This window comes from Gouania willdenowi, chromosome 8 (assembly GCF_900634775.1).
Source record: "Gouania willdenowi chromosome 8, fGouWil2.1, whole genome shotgun sequence".
Taxonomy (NCBI): Eukaryota; Metazoa; Chordata; class Actinopteri; order Blenniiformes; family Gobiesocidae; genus Gouania; species Gouania willdenowi.
The window spans coordinates 7,277,303-7,300,627 of NC_041051.1; the positions used below are offsets into that span (position 1 = coordinate 7,277,303).

A 23,325-nucleotide genomic window follows, 5' to 3' on the forward strand; every position below is an offset into this window, starting at 1 on the left:
CAAATGTGGGAAAATCATAATATATTACTTCGAACAAAGTAAAAAAAAATGGAAAAAGGGCAATAACCCTGGAAAAAATAATTGCGCACTTCTCATTTTCGAACTCCATCAAGGTATTGATACCCTGAAGCCACACACTGAATTTGGGAATCGTATCTTAAACGATTTCTGAGAAAAGCTGTCCCCTTTAACTCGGACGGAAGGAGCTCAAACCTATATCCCCCTTCTACGCTTTGTGGCGGCGGAAAATAATGTCTAAAACATATTCAAGCAAGTTAATTTTGTCTTCTTTTTGAATAATTCTGTATGTTACGGTTTCATTTGTTCAGACAACTTTCATTTACTTCAATCTGCTGACATGTTTCGACTGTCAACTGCCAGTCTTCTTCAGAGGTGTCTGCTGATTGCTGTGATATGCCCTTGACTTCCGCGTAATAATTCCATAATTCCACCAATTTCATTTTGTCTTCAAAATAAATCAAAGTACATTTCCTGAAAAAAAAAAATGTCTGAATAACTTAAACCGCAACATATTATTCCAAAAAAAAAAAAAAAAAGACAAAATAAACTTGCTGGAATTATCAAAACGACCAGCAGAAGCATTTGAAGAAGACTGGAAGTTGACAGTTAAACCGTGTAAGGCGATCAAAGGAAAAAAAAAAAGTTGTCTGGATAAATGAAACCTCAACATATTATGTCTATAATCTGTTGTTATGTTGCTATAAAGTCACTAGAATCAAACAAATCTTGAACTTTAAGACCTTAAAAAACATGCCTTCAAGATCATTTTGCTGCCAGTGTTTGTTGAATAGACTTTATTTTGCTCTGTAGCAGGACACCAGCCCACACAGTATCGCTGACCTGTTGTCTATTTTTAATGGCATGCTGTATGTCATTCGGTGTATGCCAGCTACGTTGTTTTTTTTTTACCGTTTGTCGTTTAAAAGTGCCAGAACTGTGTTTTAATGGTTGTAAATGTGAATCGGTCAGCTCAAAGGAACGCTGGTAGGACTTTCTCTGAGAGGTAACACAGATTAAAACACAAGGGCCGATATGAGGCTATCCTTTTACATGCAAACAGCAGAATCATCATATCCTCCTGGCAGCGGACAGCTGACACTGTGGCAATGCATGGGAGCTGTGTAATTGGAGCCCGGCGAGCTTATTCTGAGCATGCAAAAGAGCTGATGAGCCGAGCACCGTGCTTTACCGCCAATCCCAGGGTTCCCAACACCCACCCACTGCTGGCTCTCAGCCAGATACAGAGCCCAGGCAAAAAAAAAAAAAGAACATGAAACGCCACCTCTCTTCGGGCTCCGCACACCTTTTTTGGGAAACGTTGAAACTCTGGTGATGGTCAGCTCTAACGTAAAGCCGACCAACTTCTATCTTCATTATATTATCATAAGTTTATGTACTTAACATATGACATTTACATAGCAAGGAACATTTAGCTAATACTTGCCAGAATAAGAAATTAAAAGATCAAGTGAAATGCCTACAAAAACATAAAGAACAACTTCTTCCATTTACTGTTAATAATTTGTTATTGTGTAATTATAATGTAATAAGTAATTATGTACAGTAAGTAAAAATGACAATTCATTTAAAAACAATATACTACTATAACAACAATACCCACTATCTAACATAATAACTGTAACTACACTCACCCCCTCAACCCAATTCTCAATTGTCATTTGCACATTTGTTGTTTTTTCTAATCTATGTCTTACATTTTGCACGATTATCCTATGTTAGTATTTATTGCTCATCTCATACTGTGTTGCTGCAAATGTGAATTTCCCCTCTGGGGATCAATAAAGGTGTATTCTATTCTATTCTGATACCAAAAGACAAACTGAACTCATAGATTTGTCTTTTCCTATTGTGTAAACACGTGTTCCACTGAGATCCAAGCTTACATCATTAGCAGTGAGGAACACACTTAATATTGTGTGTGTGTGTGTGTGCACTTTTTGTGGTGATGCAGTGAGGAAATGCTACCTGTGCAAGAAGTTGTGTTTGTGAAGGTGAGTGACACCAGCAGCAATTTCACAGGCCATCCTCTGCAGCTGCAACAACTCAGCGTTTTTGAAGAGCCAATCCTGCTGAGAAAGATAGCCCCGCAAATCGCCCTGCGGAGACACACAACAGTGCAACATTCACTTACTTAGCACACAAGCTCAAAATCAACCAACAGTTTTCCCATCACAATAGACAGATGAGGTGGAACATGTGGTCCTGATTTGATGCAGTGTGCAGAGATTGCCACATGGGGGCAGCGGGAGAGCCTTCACAGCACTAGTGCCTGCTGATGTGGGACAGCACCAAATAAGGGTAGCAGCGTTTAGTGGAGCACTATGTTGCTGTGTCACAGAGATTTATAAATAAAAGAGACCAGCTCGCTTCAGGGAAATACACTGTGCCTGAGTCCAGATTGGTGTCAGAGGTCAGAAAACACAGGCGACGGAACCTGTTTCACCTAAAACGAATCAATTTACACCCGCTAAATATTACAAATTAAATAATGTACGTTATGGTGATCAGTTAGTGTAGGGCAACCTTTTTCTTGCTGTGACCCCATTTTTAAATCGCAAACTTCTGGCGACCACCAGAGACCTTTTAGTTTTTTTGATCCTGTTAGTTATACTGCGTTACAGTAGCCAGGATCAGTTCACAAAGTAGCAATAGGCACCAGCTCAGATATTTTCATACTGCATTTTATTTCAACTAGATTGATATTTGAGAAAGTGAAAGAATAAATTACAGTTGTTTCAGATTGTGTGTGTAGTGTTTTCATATGAAAAAAATGATTATTCTTCAAGCTATTTGAGCCCTTTGTGCCTCTTCATACGCTATATCTATTTCTGTGATATTATGTATTGCTGTTTTTTTTTTTTAAATTGTGCAAAATATATAGATGCATATGTAGATATATATGTACTATACATTTTAAAATGTAATTTTTTTTTCTTTTAATGTAGACATCTTAAAATATAATTTCAATCAATATTTTATTTTATTATTATTAGACATTTCAGGCAACCCTATTTTTTTTCCAGGCCCACATGGGGTCACGACCCCAAGGTAGAAAAACCATGGTGTAGGGCGATGTGTGCTGTGACAAAGCAAATGCAGCTCCATTTTTACAAAGAAGATGCAAGGAACTTTGGCTGGAAGGAAATCTAAAAGTCTGTCATCCTCATTTTATACCTTTTAAATAGTTTTAATGACTCAACCATCATCATAGAATTTGAAAAACTTTAAAACTTACATTACTTTCTTAAACAATCACATCCCGAGTCCTGCTTTTTCACATCTTATTGATAAGCATTCAAGTGTAAAAGGTTCCAACTATCTTTTGAGTCATTATTTAATGTTTCTTCAGTGAATTTGCTTTCACAGAATTTATTTTTTAATGTTTACTTGTTTTGTTTGCTCTCAACATAACCCAGGCATTTTCTTCAAAACTAAACTCAATTAGTTTTTAGTTTTAATTATAAAAGGAAACCGTAAATACCATTTTGCTTCTTGTTCAATGAGATGGTGTTCAACCTGAGGTCACAATGAAAAAATTCCTGATTGGCCAACAGAATAAGGTTCCTGCAAGGCATTAACTCAGTGTTTTTCAACCATGGGGTTGTGACCCCATGTGGGGTCACCCAGAATGTGTTAAAAATAATTACTGATTAAAAATATATCTAAAATGTTTTATAATTATTATTCAAATTAAAATAAAAACTATCGTAAAACAACTGTTTTCTATACTTTCAATTTATCAAATATAAATCTAGTTCAAATAAAATGTAGTATAAAGAAAAGAAGAAAGAGAAAAAGCAAGATTAAAAATACTTTAAAAAGAAAACTGCATAAAATAACTCCAGCAAGTTTATTTTGTCTACTTTTTAAAAAATAATATGTTATGGTTTCATTAAAGCAGACAACTTTTTTCAAAAAATGTACTTTAATTTTGCCTGCCAACTGTCAGTCTTCCTCAGAGGCATCTACTGATCGCTTTGATGTGTCCCCATGAGTTCTTTCTGGGCGTCGCCAACTTGACAGTATAAAATACCCGAGCTGGCGCATTTTATCGCGTTGTGCACTAATCCTGACTACTCTATTTGTTGTAGGGATTAACCGATATGGATATTTTAGGGCTGATGTCGATAGCGATTTTTTTTCCATCAGCTTTAGCCGATGATCGATACGGACTATCAATTGTCTTGAGCCGATATTTGGAGCCGATACTACTTTTTCTCCCTCAATTTACATCATAAAAACTACACAATGATAACAAATGGTACAAGTATCAATTAAAAAAAAAAGGAACATTTATTGAAATGAACAAAGGTGAGGTAGAACGACAACAAGTAAAAAATATTTAACAAATATTAAAAACAGGTGATGTAGAACAAGATCAAGTAAAGAATATTTCTGCTCTCTGTAAATAATGCAGATCGGCAAACGCAGCAGGCTGCATCAGCCGATGCCGATACGCAAAAATTGGCCGGCCGATGTATCAGTCTATCACTAATTTGTTGTTAAAAAACAAATTTTAGAAAAAAATAATTTGGGGTCACCAGAAATTTGTGATATAAAAATGGGGTCACGATCCAAAAAAAGTTGGGAATCACTGAATTAACTGCTCCGACCTCACTGAACACATGCTGGAACCACATAATACGAGGCTTTTTGTTATAAATCATGTGTAGACCTATGTGTGTGTGTGTGTGTGTGTGTCTGTAGTTATTCACAAAGGGGCTTACTGAACCATTTCTTTAGAAGCAGCTTAGATTGGTGGTCTTATGTAACATTGTACATTTCTCTGCTTCTTTCACATTAGCTCGTGCAAACGCGCGTGCGTGCACACAGGAAATATTAGCTCTCAGCCAACTTCACTCAAGATCCTTCACTGCACAATCAAACGAGTAAATAAATTAGGTTGTTTCATCAAGCTTGTCTACATGAAAAAAAAACCAAGAACAATCTAACCAATCACAAACATTCAGTCCCCTCTAATGTGTTTATAGAGCTGTGTGTAGAGGCCAACTAGCTGACAGCATTAAAATAAATGACAAACCATGAAGGCCAAACTGTCCCTGAAGGAGGAATATGCTTTAGACGCTTAAGGGAAACTAGGGAGCAATCATTAATTAGGAAATGTCATGATGATGATAATGATAATAATAATGATAATAATAGTAGAAAGATCAAAAGCAGGATAAAACTTCAACAACCACTCTTGTTTGACATTGGGAATCCTGACCACGCACCAGGAAGAAGAGCCATACTTTAGAGGTTGTCACTCCCACTATGGTATGTGACATTCTGTGGCCTCTCTACCAGTTGCCCAGTGTATTTTGATGTCTAAAATGCTTTGAGTCAGGGTTACCCAGCACGAGTGATACAGGACAGAAAAACTGCCATCAATCAGCAGCCTGTCATGGAGACATCACGACATATTGGCTTTGTCTGCAGCTGCACTGTGGCATTTTAGACCATTCAGTGAAACCTTGTTAGTGGCTCTAACTCCTCATTTATCAACCAATCGTAAGTTCAGATCCGAATGAACAACGTGCGCTCAACTAAATTCACGCAAGCTTTGGTATTAATCAATTGTGACGTAATCGTACGCTACGATCAGATCTCACGTCAGGTTTGAGCTCGTGTACGTAAATCTGAGTGTTTGGATTAGTGGTTTAGCGGCAAAATCTGACTGAGAGTGAAAATAAAGTGTTAAACTTCAGCTGTTATTTAAACACAAGCAGACACACATTCAGAACAGATCAAAATAGCTTATTAAATAAATACATAAAATAAAATTTTAAAAAGTCCATGTTATGACTGATACCACTTTTTTGGTTTTCTTTCTACAGAATACTTGATAACCATGTGTGTAAACTCTGCTACCGAGCAGCCACACACACACGCACTCGCACACACACAGCGCTCTGTCTTGGAGAATGAGGTCTTATTTCCTCCGTACAACACATCACTGGGGGCTGTATATTGAGGAACTAGGAGCTCATTTATTCGTTTAAATGTAAATAGTTCCTTTTACAAATGTGCAGCAGTAATTAATCATTAATGATATATTATAGGTGAAATTGGCTGAAGGCATAATAAACAGACAAGGGACAACATTTAGTCATTTTAAAGGCTTTTTTAAAGCATTTCGATCGTTAATTTCTTTTAATATGTTATTTATTCCCTAAAGCATGCAGACAATGGAGGCTGATATAAATGTCATATTTCCGTGTGTCTCCGGGATCTCCGTTGTTAAGTTGTTCTCAGCGCACACAGGGGGGCAGACCTCACCTGCTCAGTAGCTGAGCCTCTTCCACAGAGCGGTGAAATGCACTTCTCTAAGTCCAGTTTTCACACGTTGCTCCACCTCAGATGTGAGGATGCCGATTTTCATCTAGAAAAAGTTTATTTTCTTGTTTAACCTCAGTGGGCGGGGCCTCAGGAACAGGTGGGTGTAACGAGTGAATGACGATCGAATTCAGCCGCCACATTCATCAAAACCTGATCATTTGTAAGCTGGGATAGGTCAGATAATGTTTCATAAATCACACGTTGGTTCATGCTGTACAACCAAATGTGAACTCAAATTTGCACACGTTATCACGCAAGGTTGATAAATGAAGACCATTGGGGCAATCGTGTCTCAGTGGTAGAGTGGGTCGTCCAATGACCGAAGGGTTGGGGGTTCAAATCCTGCCAAGTAATTGTCGTTGTGTCCTTGGGCAAAGCCCTTTACCCACAATGCCGAGTATGAATGTGGTGTGTGAGTGAGCGTTGGTGGTGGTCAAAGTGACCGATGGCGCACTATGAAAGCCTGGGCTCTATTAGTCTGCCACAGGGCAGCTGTGGCTACAATAGTAGTTTACCACCACTGTGTGTGGAGTAAAAGAATAATGGAAAGCACTTTGAGTGTCTATGAAAAGCACTATATTAAAGCAAATGCATTATTATTGTGATGACAAATAAAACCCATTTAGTGGTTGTTAACTTGCTTATGTCTATAGTAAACACGTTTTACGACCAACAGAGGCTAATAAAATCATATTTTCAAGACGGATGGAGTAAACAAGACATGAACTGGTTTTAGTCCAGATCTCAATCAGCTGGTGACACACACGCACACACATATCAGTCAGTGGTGGAACCCTAACGCATTATCGCTTTCATCAAACAAACCCTGCTCTTCATCATGCCTTCCTCCCTAATCTCTCTCACACACACAAACACATACACGGCGGTGATAAATCATTCACCTTGACTCATTTCCATGCCCTGTCACAAGGAGGACCACAATGCCAGGGACAGATGCAATGTGCTGGCATCTGAAAATAACTGGGCCCCACAAATCACAAATATCAACACAACTACACCCAGCACATGTGCTCTAATAATTCCCAAATTAAAAACAAACAAACTAGAAGACTTGATCTCAATTACTCATACAACAACAACAAAAATGTATTAGATTAAACAGAATTAGTGGCCATTTTCTCCTGATCAAAATATCATGTCCCCCCACACACACAAATGCAATGGGTACATCCGTCACCATGGAAACATTTGGTTGGCCATCAACAGTCATCAACAAACACGGTGTGCTGGGTATGAAAATGTACAAACACAGCAACTGGTGGAACTGACGCCAGCAGAGTGTAAAAGGAGCCAGTGGCTTTAATGGGCGAGCTGGGAATGTGAGAGGTCCCCAGCTTTGATTAACTATGCAAGTGAGGCTGGTGGAGGGAAGGGGAGAAGAAGCTTCCCCTGGTCAAAGTCTGGCACTCCCAGATTAGGTTAAGAGAAACTGAGAAATTGAGGTGACGTAATATGTTAGATTCTTCCTCATGGTGAGGTGAATAGAGAAACCTCATGGCTGGTGGAAAGCATGTCACCTGTGCACCACTGATAAGGTGAACCTTGGTCAAATTAAGGCTGTCACTTTAAAGCGTTAATTGTGAATAATTAATTACAGGAAAAAATAATGCGCAAAAAAAAAAAATTGTGCTATATTTTTTAGCACTCCAAACAGCGTGAAACATTTCTCATTCCGAGAGTTCAGGTATACCCATAATAGTGATACACAGACTAACTTGAGACTACAGAGCTTCTCAACTTTGTTTGCGTTAATTTTGCTCTTATAAAAACACCAGATGGAAAACTAAAGCCCAATTGTGAGCAAATCAAGCAAAAAAGAGTTTGTCGAAAACCGGAGCTTTGCAGCCTCTGCTACTACCTCAATACTAAACATGTAGCAGCTAGCACAGACAGCTAGCGCAAACACTCGGACAATGTTAATTGCAACATGCTCCGAGGACGCCGTGATGCCAAAACTAAACAAGATGACAGGGTTCAGAGCCAAAATGAATAAGTCCTGATGTTTTATTTCATTTGTATTTTCTATTATTTGGAAATTGACAGTACACATCAATATTCCTCTTGATGGTCTAAACTAAAGGCGTCAGCAGCCCTTCAGATTTATCTCACATACAGTGGAACGTAAATGGCTACAAGTCTGTGAAAAACAATAAATGACTTTATGAAGACACTTTGTTATATTCCGATCTTTTGATCTGCCACAATAATGTGATTTAAATGAAAATACCTCAAGTTGAGGGCGTTTCTCAGCAATGTTTAGGTGTGATTAAAAAATAGATTATTTATTAATTAAAGAGGATAATTAATTATTTACACCATTTTTTAAATCTCTTGACAGCACTAGGTAAAATCCTCACATTTGAACACTCACAGTTTCAATTACAATGTTAGAAACTCAAGTAGCCCAAAGAGAGCCTAATAGATATTAAAAAAAAAAAGCAAAACCAAGAATCTATGGCCATCATTCATTATTAATATAGAGACACATGAACAAACCTTAGTTTCTCTTTAGCAATGCGAGCTAGGAGCACTGAAAGTGACGGCTCTGCAGATCCATTCATTAAACTATATCTTTGACTTCATGAATTTCCTCACAAATAAAGATTTAACAAACAAAAACAAAGCTAATGTGTTTCCTGTGGCTTCAACAATAGACTTATTAAACACAACAGCTTCAGTTTACTCCCATTGGTCTCTCTCCTTATCATCGTCACTATTGTTAGCTCATGTGTAATAGCGGTGTGCATTGTCATGAATCTGTTGAAATGATTTGTCATACAATATACGAAGTGTCTATAGTTCCAGACCCGGACTTCAGACAAATGTGACTATAGTTTCTGGCACTTCCTGTGTGCATGCATAAGAGTAAGGTGCCACCTTGGTAGGATCGCCGGGTGGTCTAAGGCGCTAGACTCAAAAATTTTCCCTGATGTGGGTTCGAATCCCACTTCTGACATATTTATTGTTTCATTTCAACATATTTAACCTGGCAAATTCCACCTTTAAAAATACATATACGAAAAAAAAGAAACATTTTAGGATATCTCCTGCATTCCTGCATAATAGCAGCTAATGGGGGATAGGGGTGTGAAAAAAAAATTGATTTCACGATATCTCGTGATTTTTTTGGGTGCCGATTTTAAATCGATTTGTCTATTTAAAAAATCGATAGTTTTTTTTTTTAAATATTTAAGTATTTGTGCAATATCTCAGTGGTTGCAATGGTTATTGGATGCACTTTATTTTATGATGGCAGTGTGTAACCCCTGCAATATTTATGTATGCACAGGCATTTTATTTTCATATAATCTGTTCAGATCAGTGTTTAAACTGACACAAAAGGATCAATTATATCTTTTCTTATTTTTGTAGATTGTCAGTAACTGGTGATTAATCCTTAATGTTCTCACTTACAGTTGTTACAATGCCGTCATTATGTTGTCATGGTTACTTTGAGACTTCCACACAGTAGTTTCCGTGAAAGGAAACTTGTTGCACTTTATTTTATGATGGCAGTGTGTAACATTGCATTTTCTTTTTTTCAGTAAAAATGTGCAAAAACACTAATAATAGGATGTTTTGAAGCAAATAGTTTTGACTCAATTTATCAATATCTTCTGATGAACATATATAGCAACTTGATTTTTCATCTATGTTTAATTTGGATATTAACTGGGTAGAATATCGTGATATATCGTATAGTGACCCAAGTATCGTGTCATGTATCGTATTGCAACACCCTTGCCAATACTCACTCCTAATGGCGGCTGCAATGAAAAAATAAACAAATATCAATAATTAGACATTTCACCTTTACAAGTACAAAATGGTATGCAATATAATGTATTTCTTTTTTTTTTTAAACTTGTGAACAAGTCAACGGTAACTAACTAATTTAAGAACCAATATAAAAAACAAGTGGGATATTTATCAATCTGTCAAATTACATTTTTTTAAATGGTAACTTTTGCTTCTAAAACTAACTGATTCTGTTAGTTTCTTAAATTCATTAAAAAGAAAAAGTAACCACGTTTGTCTATAAAAGTGCCCAGTATGTTTTATGTAAATAAAGTGTAATTAACTTCCAGCTAAAAAGCACTGAGGCAGTTTAACAAGGTCTGATGTTGTTCACTGACACCTAGTGACCAGGTGTATACGTGCTATGCATGTTAGCGCAATTAAATTGTTTATTTCGTAAAAAGATATAATTTTAAAAATAGATTTGGACATTTTTTTGAAACTATACGATAATTGAGCGGTGAAATATCACGTTATATCACCAAATCGACTTTTTCTTGCACCCTTAACTTAAAGTGCCAGCTCTGCAGATCCATTCATTCGTGTATATCTTTGACTTTTAATTTCCTCACAAATAAAGATTTAACAAACAAAAACAAAGCTAATGTGTTCCCTGTGGCTGCAACAAATGACTTCTTAAACACAACAGCTTCAATTTTACTGTTGGTCTCTCTCCTCATTACTGTTGCTGATGTTAGCTCATGTGGAAAAGCTGCTGTGTAATGATTGTTTTTTATTTATTGCATTTATCCTTGTCTTCTTTAGAAATTGGCTTTTATACTTTTTTTTTTTAATTGTCAAATGTTTCTGAATAGTTTCTGTACTCACCATTTCACAGTACTCAAACACAAGCAGGAAGGGAATGGCCTCGACACACTGTCCGAGGCACTGGAGGATGTTTGGGTGCTGCAACACTCTGAGGACAACAACAAACAATGTATCTACTTCTCATCACTGCAGTGCTGAGGAAGGTAGAGGGTGCTGTCTACATTACTTTGTGTGTGTTTATGCAGTTGTGGACGTATCCATCTGTGCTGGTGAAGAAGTGGGGAAAAAAAAGTTACCTGTACGGATCCCCCTGCTGCAGGAATTCATTCTGCTCCTTGGCACTCGCATTAGCTTTTAATTCCTTCACCACCACTCGAGTCCCACCAGGGTCTGAGTAGATTTCACTCAGAAGGACCTGAGCACACAAAAGAAGATTTAAAGACTTTGATTTATGCAGTTCTCTGAAAAATCCAGTTAAATGCAGGGCGGAATGGCATTTTAAAAGTGGACACCCCAGCCTTTAGGACACTACAGTTCAACACTGTACTGACTAAAACACAACACGTTTGTCTAACTAATCCTACCTGGCCAAACCAGCCATTCCCGATTTCTTGGATGTAGCTTAGGTTGTTCCGTGCTACCTGGGAGCTTGTGGATCCATCTGTTGAAAAAAGCAAAAAACAGATTAATTCAGAGCTCTTAACACACAGGTCCCAGCTAACTTTTTGACTGCAGTACAAGAACATCTTTAAATAATCAGATGGAACATAAACTTAATCAAATTGTAGATTAATAATGACTCGCAGCTCTGAATAAATGACATTTTAAAGTGTTTTAAAGTTTTTCTGTGCCATGTCAGTCTTACTTGACACTGTTTGAGGCATAGACATTAAGGATACGTACCTCTGTTTTTTGGTCACGGTTTGTTTCTGATGGTCCGAGCCATTAAAGTGTTTTCACTGTTAGGTGTTTTAGGTACATTTTAAAGAACAGCAAGGTTTTATTTTAAACCGTTTAAATTTACTTTGAAGCAAAACTAAATTCATACACATTCCTATGTATGGTGTATTGTATGATATAAAACAAACAAAACTTAATAAAATACATATAAAACAAGAAGACATAACCATCAACATTCCCCGCTAAAAAAAAAATGGAACAAGGTCAATAACTACAGAAAAAATAATTACACATTTTCGAACTCCATCAAGGTAAAGATACCCTGAAGCCACACACCAAATTTGGTTATCCTATCTTAAACAGTTTCTGAGAAAAGCTGTCCCCTTTAACTCGGAGCCCAAACCTAAATCACCCGTCCACTTTGTGGCAGGAGATAATAAAATAACACATCCAAATGACTTAATCATGTCAGCCCATAAACAATATTGGAAATATTCATTCAAAAATGAAATAAACAAAATGTATTACTTTCCATAAATAAACAAACCTGTAATAAACTTAAACTGGCCATTTATGTTGTTACATGGATCCAGTATATTTAAAAGATAATGAAGCCCACATCTCCAACCACCAAATGCAATGTAATGTAAACAATGTTTACAGACAGTCATCTTTTCATTCACCGTTTTCTCTTCCTTGTCATTAGACTCGACAATGAAAGTAAAATGTTTCCACACCGCTGACTTTAAAGAATGTGATGCTTCCTTTCAGCCGTAGCTGCTCCTTACTGCTAACCATGCTAAAAGATAATAATGTTGTCAGCGTCGCCAAACTGTAGCGCATTGTGATTGGCTTAATTAACATGGCGGAGTTTCCTAATCCCTTCTTTTCTTTGAAAACAATAAAATGTGTAATAATATGTAATGAATGTGACCTGTGGTTCTGGCAGGTGGTTGGAGGTGAGGGGGTCCAGGCAGAGCCACTGGGGACACAGCCAGGGTATAAACCTCTGCTGGGGACTGGATGGACGGTGTGTCTTCTGCTGGTGGTGTGAAGTCGATCTCATCATCAAAATGGTCTTCAAACTCCTTCGTGTCATACAATAGATGGATTAGACCATTTAAAATAACTGTTCACAACAATATCAACAGTTTTAATCACATTAATAGCGGAACTGTCACAACCCTCACCTTAAAGTTAATTTCTCTTTCCTTGCAGCAGGTCATGCAGTTCACAACCAACACCACAAAGGCCCCCAACATGGTCAACGACACCACCAGGGACAGGTAGACGGACGCAGAGACAGTGTCTTCTGTGTTGCTACCTGAAATGGTAAAAATGGACAGAATGACATTAATCATTTAAGCTAATGGCAAATATTTTTTTTATATAAAAAGACCCCTTTTAGCTTTTAATTGGAAACAAAGTGAGTGTAAGCGAGCATGTACAAATCAAAATCAAAAGAAAGACTCGGCTATTCCAAGACAACCACACATTATATAGTACTTTACTCGAATTTCATTAGGAATGAAAACTGGTTTATTCACAAAATATGTCTGCAGTTATTCACTGGTTGAAAAGCTCCACATTCACACTTGTCCAGGGGCAAGTTATCATCAGCCCTAAATTGTCCGACCTATTAAGTCCACGTTGGACTAGTTGGGTTTGCCAAAGGGAAGATGTTTTATGCCAGTGTGTGCATGACATCCATTATAATGAGAAGATACATTAAGAACAGAAACAAAGGTTTAAAGCAGTGATTCCCAACCAGGGGCATGTGGATGCATTCATTACTCAATCTTTAGTTAACAAAAAACTTTCACTACTCGGCTGATAAATATTTTCTCTTGACCTGTAGACTTACATTATTGGCCAAAATGTCAAAAAAACATCAATAAATGATCAATTCTCAATCAATTTTAGGGTGATTCTATAGTTGCACGATACACATAGTACCAAACTGTAACAGTTCCTACTATACTAGAAATTTTGCACGACGGTACTAACGTGGATTATGATACTACTGGTGCCAGTTTCCGCTACATAGCGGCTGCCTATACTTTCCTCCCGACTCACCGCACAGTCTAAGCTCACTGCACGCTATTCACATGAAAATATACCAACATGGCAACCGAACTCCACAGCTGCTGAATGATTGGCTGTTTGCCAGTTACTGGTGACGTCCGGAGATATGATAGTCTGTTAGCTTAGTGGCTGTTTGTGTGTTTCTGCCGGCATGAAAGAACTGAAGACCTCTACGCTTCGGCAGAAACTCGCTTCAAAACAAACAAAAAGCTAAAGTTCTGTCTGTCGCTTGCACGGCTTACAGTCGCAAACACGAGACAACACATGGCAGAAGCACCAGGCCCAAGCGACGAGTCTGCCGCGGTGGCGTCAGTGGCATCATTAATTTTGCTCAAAAAACCAAACTCCAAAAGTCCTATTTGGAACTATTTTGGCTTTAAATGAGGCAGAGACAGTAAAGCAATAGGAGATTCACTGTGAAGGCGCTGTCACCAGCTATAGGAGCTAAAGGAGGGAAAACTTTGTTTTTTCCGCACGGACTCAGAGCAATCTTTTTTATTTTATTTACAGAGATATTTACTATGTACAAACATTATTTACAAATTATATACATACAAAGGAGGGATCACATCCAATTTCATAAAACACCAGTGAAGTTACCCAGAAAATGCATACAAATGTAGTTTCCTCAGGGAATCAGTTCCTGTTTATTGTATTTTATCCTCTATGGTTTATTGTGTGAGATAAGGCATTATTGTGAAATAGTTTTTATTTTATTTTAAAGACAGTGAATTTGTTATCCTAAGTTGATTATTTATATTAGTTAAACATAAATTGATGTGCAAAGAAAAATGAATGATTATTTTTTTATTTCAACCATATAAATTCTAACTTAATTTATTCATTTTTTTATTGCTTATATGCTTTTGTTCATGTACTCTTATTATGCACCAAACAACACTATAAGTAATTAATAAGTATTTCTAACTTGTACAAATACATTCAGTTTATAAAAATAATAATAATAAAAAAAGGCTTCAGTATCGCGATATTACCCGGAACCGTGATACTTTGTCTGGTATAGTATCGTGGTTACTCATTGGTATCGTGACAACTCTAGGTGATTTTCCATGTCATTTCAACAAATGGCCCACGCACTAAGGTCTCAGAAACTTCTGAATTGTTTTACCAATTATTATTATTGATTATTTAATAGTCAAATTGTAAATTCTTACTTTGCTCAGATAAAGACTTTTTGAGACATGGTGAATTTAGTGAGAGGGGTATGTGATGATTATAGTAGGTCCTTATTATCCTTCCATTTTCAGCTTCCAGTATAAGGAACTATATCACATGTTTGGGCATTCAGTCAACAACTGTCTCAGCTCTCTGTAATTTAATAAGCTTTGAGCTATGTACATAGATTGTTCACGTCACTAATGTCACATTATATATGCATTGGTTCTTGGGTAACAGTCTCTTGACATCTGAATGTATTGGTCCATAACTGTATGCAGGAATGTAGAAAAAAATCTTATCGCCATTTATGACAATAATCTACAGTGGATATAAAAAGTCTACACACCCCTGTTCAAATACCAGGCTTTTGTGTAAAACACCAAGATAAATATTTTCACAACTTTTTTCACCTTCAATGTGACCTATAACCTGTACAATGCAATTGAAAAACAACCTTTAAAGAGGAAAAATAAAATTTATGGCTTCTGTCTTACCACCCTACCCCATAGGAAAGACATATGAAGAAGATGGGAGATTGTTGTTACATGTACTACAGAGCCAGTACTTGCCAGAACTTCCTGCAGCTCCTTCAATGTTGCTGTCGGCCTCTAGGCAGCCTCCCTGACCACTTTTCTTCTCGTCTTGTCATCAATTTTGGACGAACGTCCTGTTCTTAGTAAAGTCCCTGTTGTGCCATATTTTCTCCACTTGATGATGATTGTCTTCACTGTATTCCATGTTATATTTAATTTCTTGGAAATGATTTTGTACCTTTTACCTGACTGATATCTTTGAACAATGAGATCACTCTGATGCTTTGGAAGCTCTCTGTGGACCATGGCTTGTGCTGGAAGATGTGGCAACAAAAATGTCGGGGAAAGCTACTAGAACAGCTTTATTTAGGGTTAATCAGAGGCACTTTAAATGGTGACAGGTGTGTGCTGACTCCAATTTAACATGAGTTTGAATGTAATTGGTTAAATCCAAATATGGCATCGTCCCCAGTTATAAGAGGGTGTGCACACTTTTGCAACCTCATTTTTTTAACATCACAAAAACCTGGCATTTGAACAGGGGTGTGTAGACTTTTTTATATCCACTGTATTTCTAATCATTTATAGTATAAAGATGACTTTCTTGGCATATAAAAAAAAATTCTTTATGAGATTTATTTTGGACCCCAACTTTGGGGCTGTTTCACCACTCGCGAATATTGAAAATCCTTTACAGTAGGTCATTGTAGCTCGCCTCTGTGTCATTTGTTATTTATTAGTTTTTCACTAGTAACAAAAAATATAAATTGTAGACTGGGAAAAATTTGTTGATATGTTTGTCTGATGCAATGGTTTTTGTATTTCTTTTAAATTATTGTTCATATTTTTTGGGTGTGGGATACATATGTATGTGTATATACGTATATATGCATATGTGTGTATCCATAAAATGAAGAGTCCGTCCTTAAGACTGCTCTACTGTAAAGTGCCTTGAGATACCATTGGTTATGATTTGGCGCTATACAAATAAAGATTGATTGATTGATTGATTTTTTTCATTAGCAATGTAAAAATATATAAACCATTGCATCATAAAAACATTTGTTTGAAAAACATAATATAAATTATGAACAAATGTCCTATGTTCTATATTTTCTACAATTCATATTTTTTATGTTACTAGTGAAAAATAAAAATGCACAAAAATCAACACATGCAAAAACTAGACAAGTTAATGCACAATGTATACTTACTGATAACTGAACGTTAGCTACAGTATTTCACAAGTATTTATGGTGTTATATATGTACATATTCACTTTGTCCAATGAAAATCTTAGCTTGCCATGAGGCAGGTAGTTGAGATGCCCTACATAGCGGTGGGAACCTCTGGGTACCTCACGATACGATACGCGATACAAAGCTCAGGATAACGATTATCTCACGATATGACGATACTGCGATTATCAATATATTGGTCAGAAATCAATCTACAATGATCTATGACATAAGAAAAAAAAGATTAAGTTAAAAAATACAATTTTTATTTTATATCTCTGAAAGACAATGAATTGAAAAAGTGACACTATTTTAGTGCAACATTTCTGTAAATAAGTGTCAACATACCAATGTAAATGAATAAGTATCTCCTATAGTGCTTTCTGTAAACAAAAAATAGGGTCTTTCTTACCAGTGACACCATTATAGTGCAATATTGCAGTAAACAATATATTTGTTCCTTCAACAAAAAGTGACAAAATTTCTGTGAGGACGTACCTGCACATTTTAGTGAAAAAGCAGAAAAGGTTTTGGGAAAAAAAAAAAAAAAAAAAAAAAAAAAAAAAAAAAAATCGATAGCGCGAGCATATCGATAATCGGTCGTGCAAAAAATATCGCAATATATCGCCGTATCGAGATATCCTCACACTCCTAGTCCTACATTACAATTGACCTTTGAAATTTAGCACAGCCACAGAGCCCTGTAGTTACTCACAGAAACAGTTGTGGGAAGCTCCGCTGGCCAGTTAGCAGCTGATAGTGGTGCAGCGGTGGTGACAGCTGTGTGGGCCAGCTCTAATGAGGATGCTGCTCGCCCTGCAGTTCAAGTGTCAGGGCTGGCAGAAGCCTCGAGTCGCAACTATAGCGCACCGCACTGTTCAGCTGCTGGTCACTAACAGATGCCAGCAAACATTTAATTAAGTAAGCAGCATTAGGCTGTACTAGTTCAAAGTTTGTGTCAGAAAAAGGAAAACATGAAACAGAAGAAGTGCAGCTCCGCAATGTGGACTGTGGTTTTAAAAAGGTATTTTTGACAATAAGGCATCAATCGCTTTCAATCAATGCCCACACACATCTTTTTAACCAATCCATCCATCCATTTTCAGTCAGTCATCGGTGACGTCAGAGCAAATAGTATTTTTCCGTGACAAAACTAATTTAATTAATCTTCCTGAGTGTGTCATGTTGGCAGATACAACGGGGATGGATTTTTAATAAATGTCCCAATATTTACATATACAGTATGTTATGGTGGGAATTAATGGGTTTTTAGGTAGAAAACCCTGATTATGTTTTTTTTAAATGGACAAGGGGAGGAGCCAAGGGTCCTGTCTGGGTACAATGAAGGTAAGCCAGAAGGCCTCTGTTATATTGTTGCATTTGCAGTTGTATATATTGTAAATATATATTCTCTTTTTCTGTTTATTTGTCTAGCACTCCTCTTCATCCAGGAGTTTTTTTGTTGTTGTTGTTCACTTTATGGAATAAAAGCACTAAAAACGTATATACACTGGCTATTCCATCATTTATTTAATCAGAACCACGTCACATATGGTGTCAGAAGTGGGATTAAATATATAAGATGGCCAGCCGCAGAAAGAAGAAGGGACTCCGTTCCCAGCCAAAGTTTGAAGAGTATGCTTCTGAGCTCCATGAAGGGGGTGGTCCCACTGCGCCACCCATGTCGGAATTCATGGGCCTGATGAAGGACTTTATGGATAGCCAGCAGAGGAGAGAAGAGGGTCTGATTGCAGAGATCCGTAACCTCCGTACAACGCTGCACTCACCTTCACCTGCATCCAGAGTTGGGTATCTAGGAAGTTCCGGGACGAGTAGTCCGAGGATGGCCCTGCCAACCCCTGGACCTTCAAGACGACCCCAAGGCGAGTCGACAACACTGTACCGGCCACCAGGGGAGAATTCTAGTGGTCTGAATAATGCGCCACCACTGGACTGGCGACCATATTCTGTGGAGCCAAAGATTCCTCCATTCCAAAGTGGAGAAGACATTGAAAATTACTTGTTGCAGTTTGAGCGCATCGCTAAGACGTGGAGATGGCCAGAGACTGAGTGGGCCTGCCGTCTAGTGCCACTCCTGCCCGGGAAAGCGTTAGAAGCTTAAACAGCCATGGACGAAGATGAAGCTCACTGCTACAGGGACTTGAAACCTGCTTTACTCGTGAAATTTGACATTTCCCCTGAAATGTACAGACAGCAGTTCCGTTGTCCCACTGTGCCTTCAGGAGAAACCCCGACTGAGACATATCACCGCCTTAAAAGTCTGTATCGACGGTGGGTTCGTCCAGACCAGCTCACCAAGGAACAGATTGGAGAGCTTGTCATCATGGAGCAGCTTCTTCGTGTCCTGCCACCCGACGTCTGTACCGGGGTTCGAGAGCATGAACCAGAGGATGGCCTCACCGCCGCCAGGTTGCCATTGCAGCACCAGAACGCTCAGTGAGGAGGACCGCCACGCTTCACCAGTTCCGCGCCAAGACCTCCGTACCAGTCTGCACCTCCTAGACACACCAGAGAGACCAGCCACGACACCCGAGGTACCTTAAGCACTGCTCCGACTCAGCCAGCGACCGGTAAGCCCTTCGTTTGTTGTCGGGAGCAGGGACATAAAGCCTCTGTGTGTCCAGTACGCGGAGACAAGCTCACCGGGGCGTTCTATGCACCTCGTAAGGAGAGCAAACTGTTCAGTACTCAGGGTATAAAGGAGCGTACATTTAAGACTGTGACTGTGAATGGCCAGCAGGTGACCGCACTGTTGGACAGTGGCAGCTTTACCTCGCTGGTGAAGAAAAATTGTGTGTCTGTAAACTGTGTTGATTATGGATTAAAAACAGACATTGTGTGCATCCATGGTGATCGTCATTTGTACCCAAGAGCGGAGATCACTGTGGTAATTGACAATCAACCATATCTCTTGACTGTTGCTGTGGTCGAAAACTTACCGGTTGATTTAGTTCTCGGTACGGACATACCTGTTCTCTTGGACCTGTTGCAGAACACGGAATGTAAAATTATATATGATGATGTGATTGAGATGTCCAGCAAAGTTTCCTGTCCTATAGTTACTAGGGCCAAGGCTGGTGTAGAACCCCTGCCTGACCTAGAAAATGAGTTGTGTGAGGGGGGAACTAAGGGACCTATAAAGTCTAAACGCCAAAAAAGGTTCGAGAAGAACTTGTGGACTGGGAATCCTGACCAGGGGGCTTTAGGTACAAAAATATGGGAAATGCCAGAGAACATAGGTGCATTGCAGAGAGAGGATGAAACTTTGAAGGGCTTACTGGCTAAAGTGGGAGACCGTACCAAGGGGAGCTGTGTGGGGAAGGAAATGATTGTGATAGAAGATGGTGTTTTATTTTCTATTTATGATGACTGGAAACGTCTGGTTGTACCTGCCACATGTCGACCAGTAGTGTTGCATCTCGCACATTCGCTTCCGTGGGCTGGCCACCTTGGTCGTCATAAAACTTAACTGCGCATTAGCTCACGGTTTTACTGGCCTTCAATGTACAGTGACGTGCAAAAGTATTGCGAAACCTGTATGTCAAAAACTATGCGTTCCGCTCGAAAATGACCGTGCTCTTCTCCAGCCATTGCCTGTGATCTCTGTTCCTTTTCGCAAAATATATATATATATATATATATATATATATATATACTGAGAATGTGTACTGAAATACAAGTGAGATGGAGTCTGTTCTACTTTTCTCTCCTATGTTCTTGAGTTTGGCTGCAATTTGTCGACTTCATTCCGACAGGCGGGAGGAAGAATAAAGCACATTTCTGCTTCTACTGTACCACAATCATCTGTCAGACGATGTCAAGCATCAGAAAAATTCCTACAGCCTTCTCACATGGAGGTGTGTAATGTTCTCTCCACTAGGTTATACATCTTATAATACTGGTGCAGCAGAAATCTGACTTTAGATTAAAAGGATCAACATCCCCCGCCAGATTGGTTGTCATCATAACTCAAAACCTTTTCCTAAATGTCCTAAATCTAAGAACTTAGATGTATACATAACAAAACATTATCACATCAGAATATCAAATTACTAACTATCTTAAAAAAGCTGTGAAGCTTTGAAGATACCTCGAGTAAAAAAAAAAGGGGCACAAGGGCAATAACTCGTGAAAAGAAATTTGTACACTTCTCATTTTTGAACTCCATCAAGGTGTTGATACCCTGAAGCCACACACCAAATTTGGTTATCCTATCTTAAAGAGTTTCTGAAAAAGATGTCCCGTTTAACTCGGACAGACGGAGCTCAAACCTCTATCCCCCTTCCACACTTTGTGGCGGGGGATAATAATCTGGAAGTCTTCTCATAATGTCTTAGTTTCAAGACTAGACTTTTACCTCACATTACAAGCATCATTCTATACCACATACACATGCTGCAATAACTTAAACCACAGGTACATTCTCGGGGCCCTAAGTTTTCCACGTTAACAGAATCGCAGACGGAATCATAGAATCAAACAATAAAAACTGAATTCACTGTTAAACACGGAAATTGACAGAATGTGAATAAAACGCCGTCATCATGAACCAAAGGAAGTTTGTTAGGGGGGTTACCCCTCCCATCCTGGCTGTTTCATTATGTCGGTAGGGTCCACACGAAACACCGTCTAAACTGCCAAAGAACTACGCAACTCATCACTCACACCAAAATACAGAGAAGACCAAATACTGCGTAACTTCTGTGTCTCTGTAAAGCTCCGCCCGTTTCTGGTGAAGCACTGCAAACATCAGCTTCATTATTATTATTTATTTTGTTTCCTCACAGGAGTTAAAAACTAATATTTTCTGAAAAAAATTGATAAAATATTTCTTTAAAAAAAAAAAAAGGCTTAAGGCGGTAATGTGGGAATCATGGAATTTGGATTTCATAAGGCTTTAAGTAAGACAGTTCAATGCCAGCTTTTCTGACGGATTATTTTGACAAAGCTCATCCAGCTACAGCGACCTGCAATGGTTGAAACTGTTCATGGTTTAATATGAATGAAGGGGTGAATTAAAGATTCAACAATTCTTAAATAAATCCAAAGCCAAAACACTGATCCTGTAATTGTTGCTTTAAATGTTGTGTGTTTACAAATAAATCCTTATAACAAACACTATCAGAATAAATAATCCACCTAAACATTGATCATACTGTATATGAACCCTGTTGATGAACTGATCAGAGTTTATAGAACTGGCACATTTGAATCCTGCTGTAACTGAGCAAGAATCAAAATATTCATTTTATTATTATTACTTTATTATGAGACTGTACTTGTAAGGCAATTGAATTCCTTAAAACAGAAAGGATTTAATGCAACTGATGATTATGCTAAAGGTAGGTACCAGCACCCATTCACTGCCCAAGTCTGTTCCTGGACTGGAGTGGAGAGCCCCTATCCAGCATGTTTTAGATGCTACAGTCCACCACACCTGGTTGTGATTGGTAGCTCGTTATATTTGCTGCACAATGACACAATTATTAGATTCAGGTGTGTTGGAGCAGGGAGAAGACATCTTAGAACAAATATGGGCCACAAATATCATGTGATGTCTGATCAAAAAAATAATGACCAATCTGAGCAAGAAGACAGGAAAGAACAAATGGTTGGTTGCTGTTTTGCAACGTTTGTCATTTCTGTTCTCATTTCATGTATTTTTGTTGTTTTGTATATTTTATGTTGTTTTGGTGTATCCATCTCATCATCACCTTGCATGTTTTTGGTGTATTTCTGATTATTTAGTTATCTTTTATTGTCATTTTGTCTATTTATGGAATCATGTGCTTTTACTTTGGGGGACCGCACAATGTATATATGCGTCCCTGAGGCATTGTGTGTCGTTTTCTATATTTTTTCTCATTCTGTGTATGTTTGTTGTTGTTTTCTGTTTTTCGAGCCATTTTTTGTATCGTTGTTGTGTTTTGCATCATTTATTGTCATTTCAGTTCTCGTTTTGTGTATTTTTGTTGTTGTTTTGTATAATTTGATATTTTTGTTGTCATCTTGCATGTTTTTGTGTATTTTTGATTATTTCAGTCACTTTTGATGTAATTTTGTCTACTTACGGAGTTGTGTGCTTTCACTTTGGGGGCCGCACAAAATTATATGCATCCCTGGGGCAGCTAGTTGCCCATGACTGCTCTAAAACATGCAGGACTGGACTTGAGCACTCCAGCCTTAGACATCCAACCGAAGCAGGATACTCTATAATTCAGGCTCTACAGCAGCCACGGTTAAACATTAATCTGATGAACGTGGTGGCAGTTTTGGAAATTGTGACATTGAGGTCTAATCCTTTACAATAGGCATAAGTTTTCAAAATCAATAATTTAGCACTATGGTAATCATTAACCTCTACTTTCCAGCACTGCTATTACCAAATGTAATATTAAAAG

The 23,325-nt window shown here is 38.1% G+C and overlaps 1 protein-coding gene across 2 annotated transcripts in view; it reads right to left on the reverse strand.

The window, feature by feature from the left end:
* The window catches only part of lmtk2 (lemur tyrosine kinase 2), a 44,086-nt gene that overhangs the window by 12,647 nt on the left and 8,114 nt on the right, over positions 1-23,325 (reverse strand). For both annotated transcript variants that reach the window (XR_003674628.1, XM_028455082.1), the window contains exons 2-7: positions 13,059-13,192; positions 12,803-12,956; positions 11,553-11,629; positions 11,265-11,383; positions 11,029-11,116; positions 2,008-2,138 (exon numbers count right to left, since the gene is read on the reverse strand). Coding sequence is in view for 1 of the 2 variants with exons in the window: in XM_028455082.1 (XP_028310883.1) it covers positions 2,008-2,138; positions 11,029-11,116; positions 11,265-11,383; positions 11,553-11,629; positions 12,803-12,956; positions 13,059-13,192 (703 nt within the window). In the remaining variant the exon portion in view is untranslated. The remainder of the gene's footprint in view (positions 1-2,007; positions 2,139-11,028; positions 11,117-11,264; positions 11,384-11,552; positions 11,630-12,802; positions 12,957-13,058; positions 13,193-23,325) is intronic.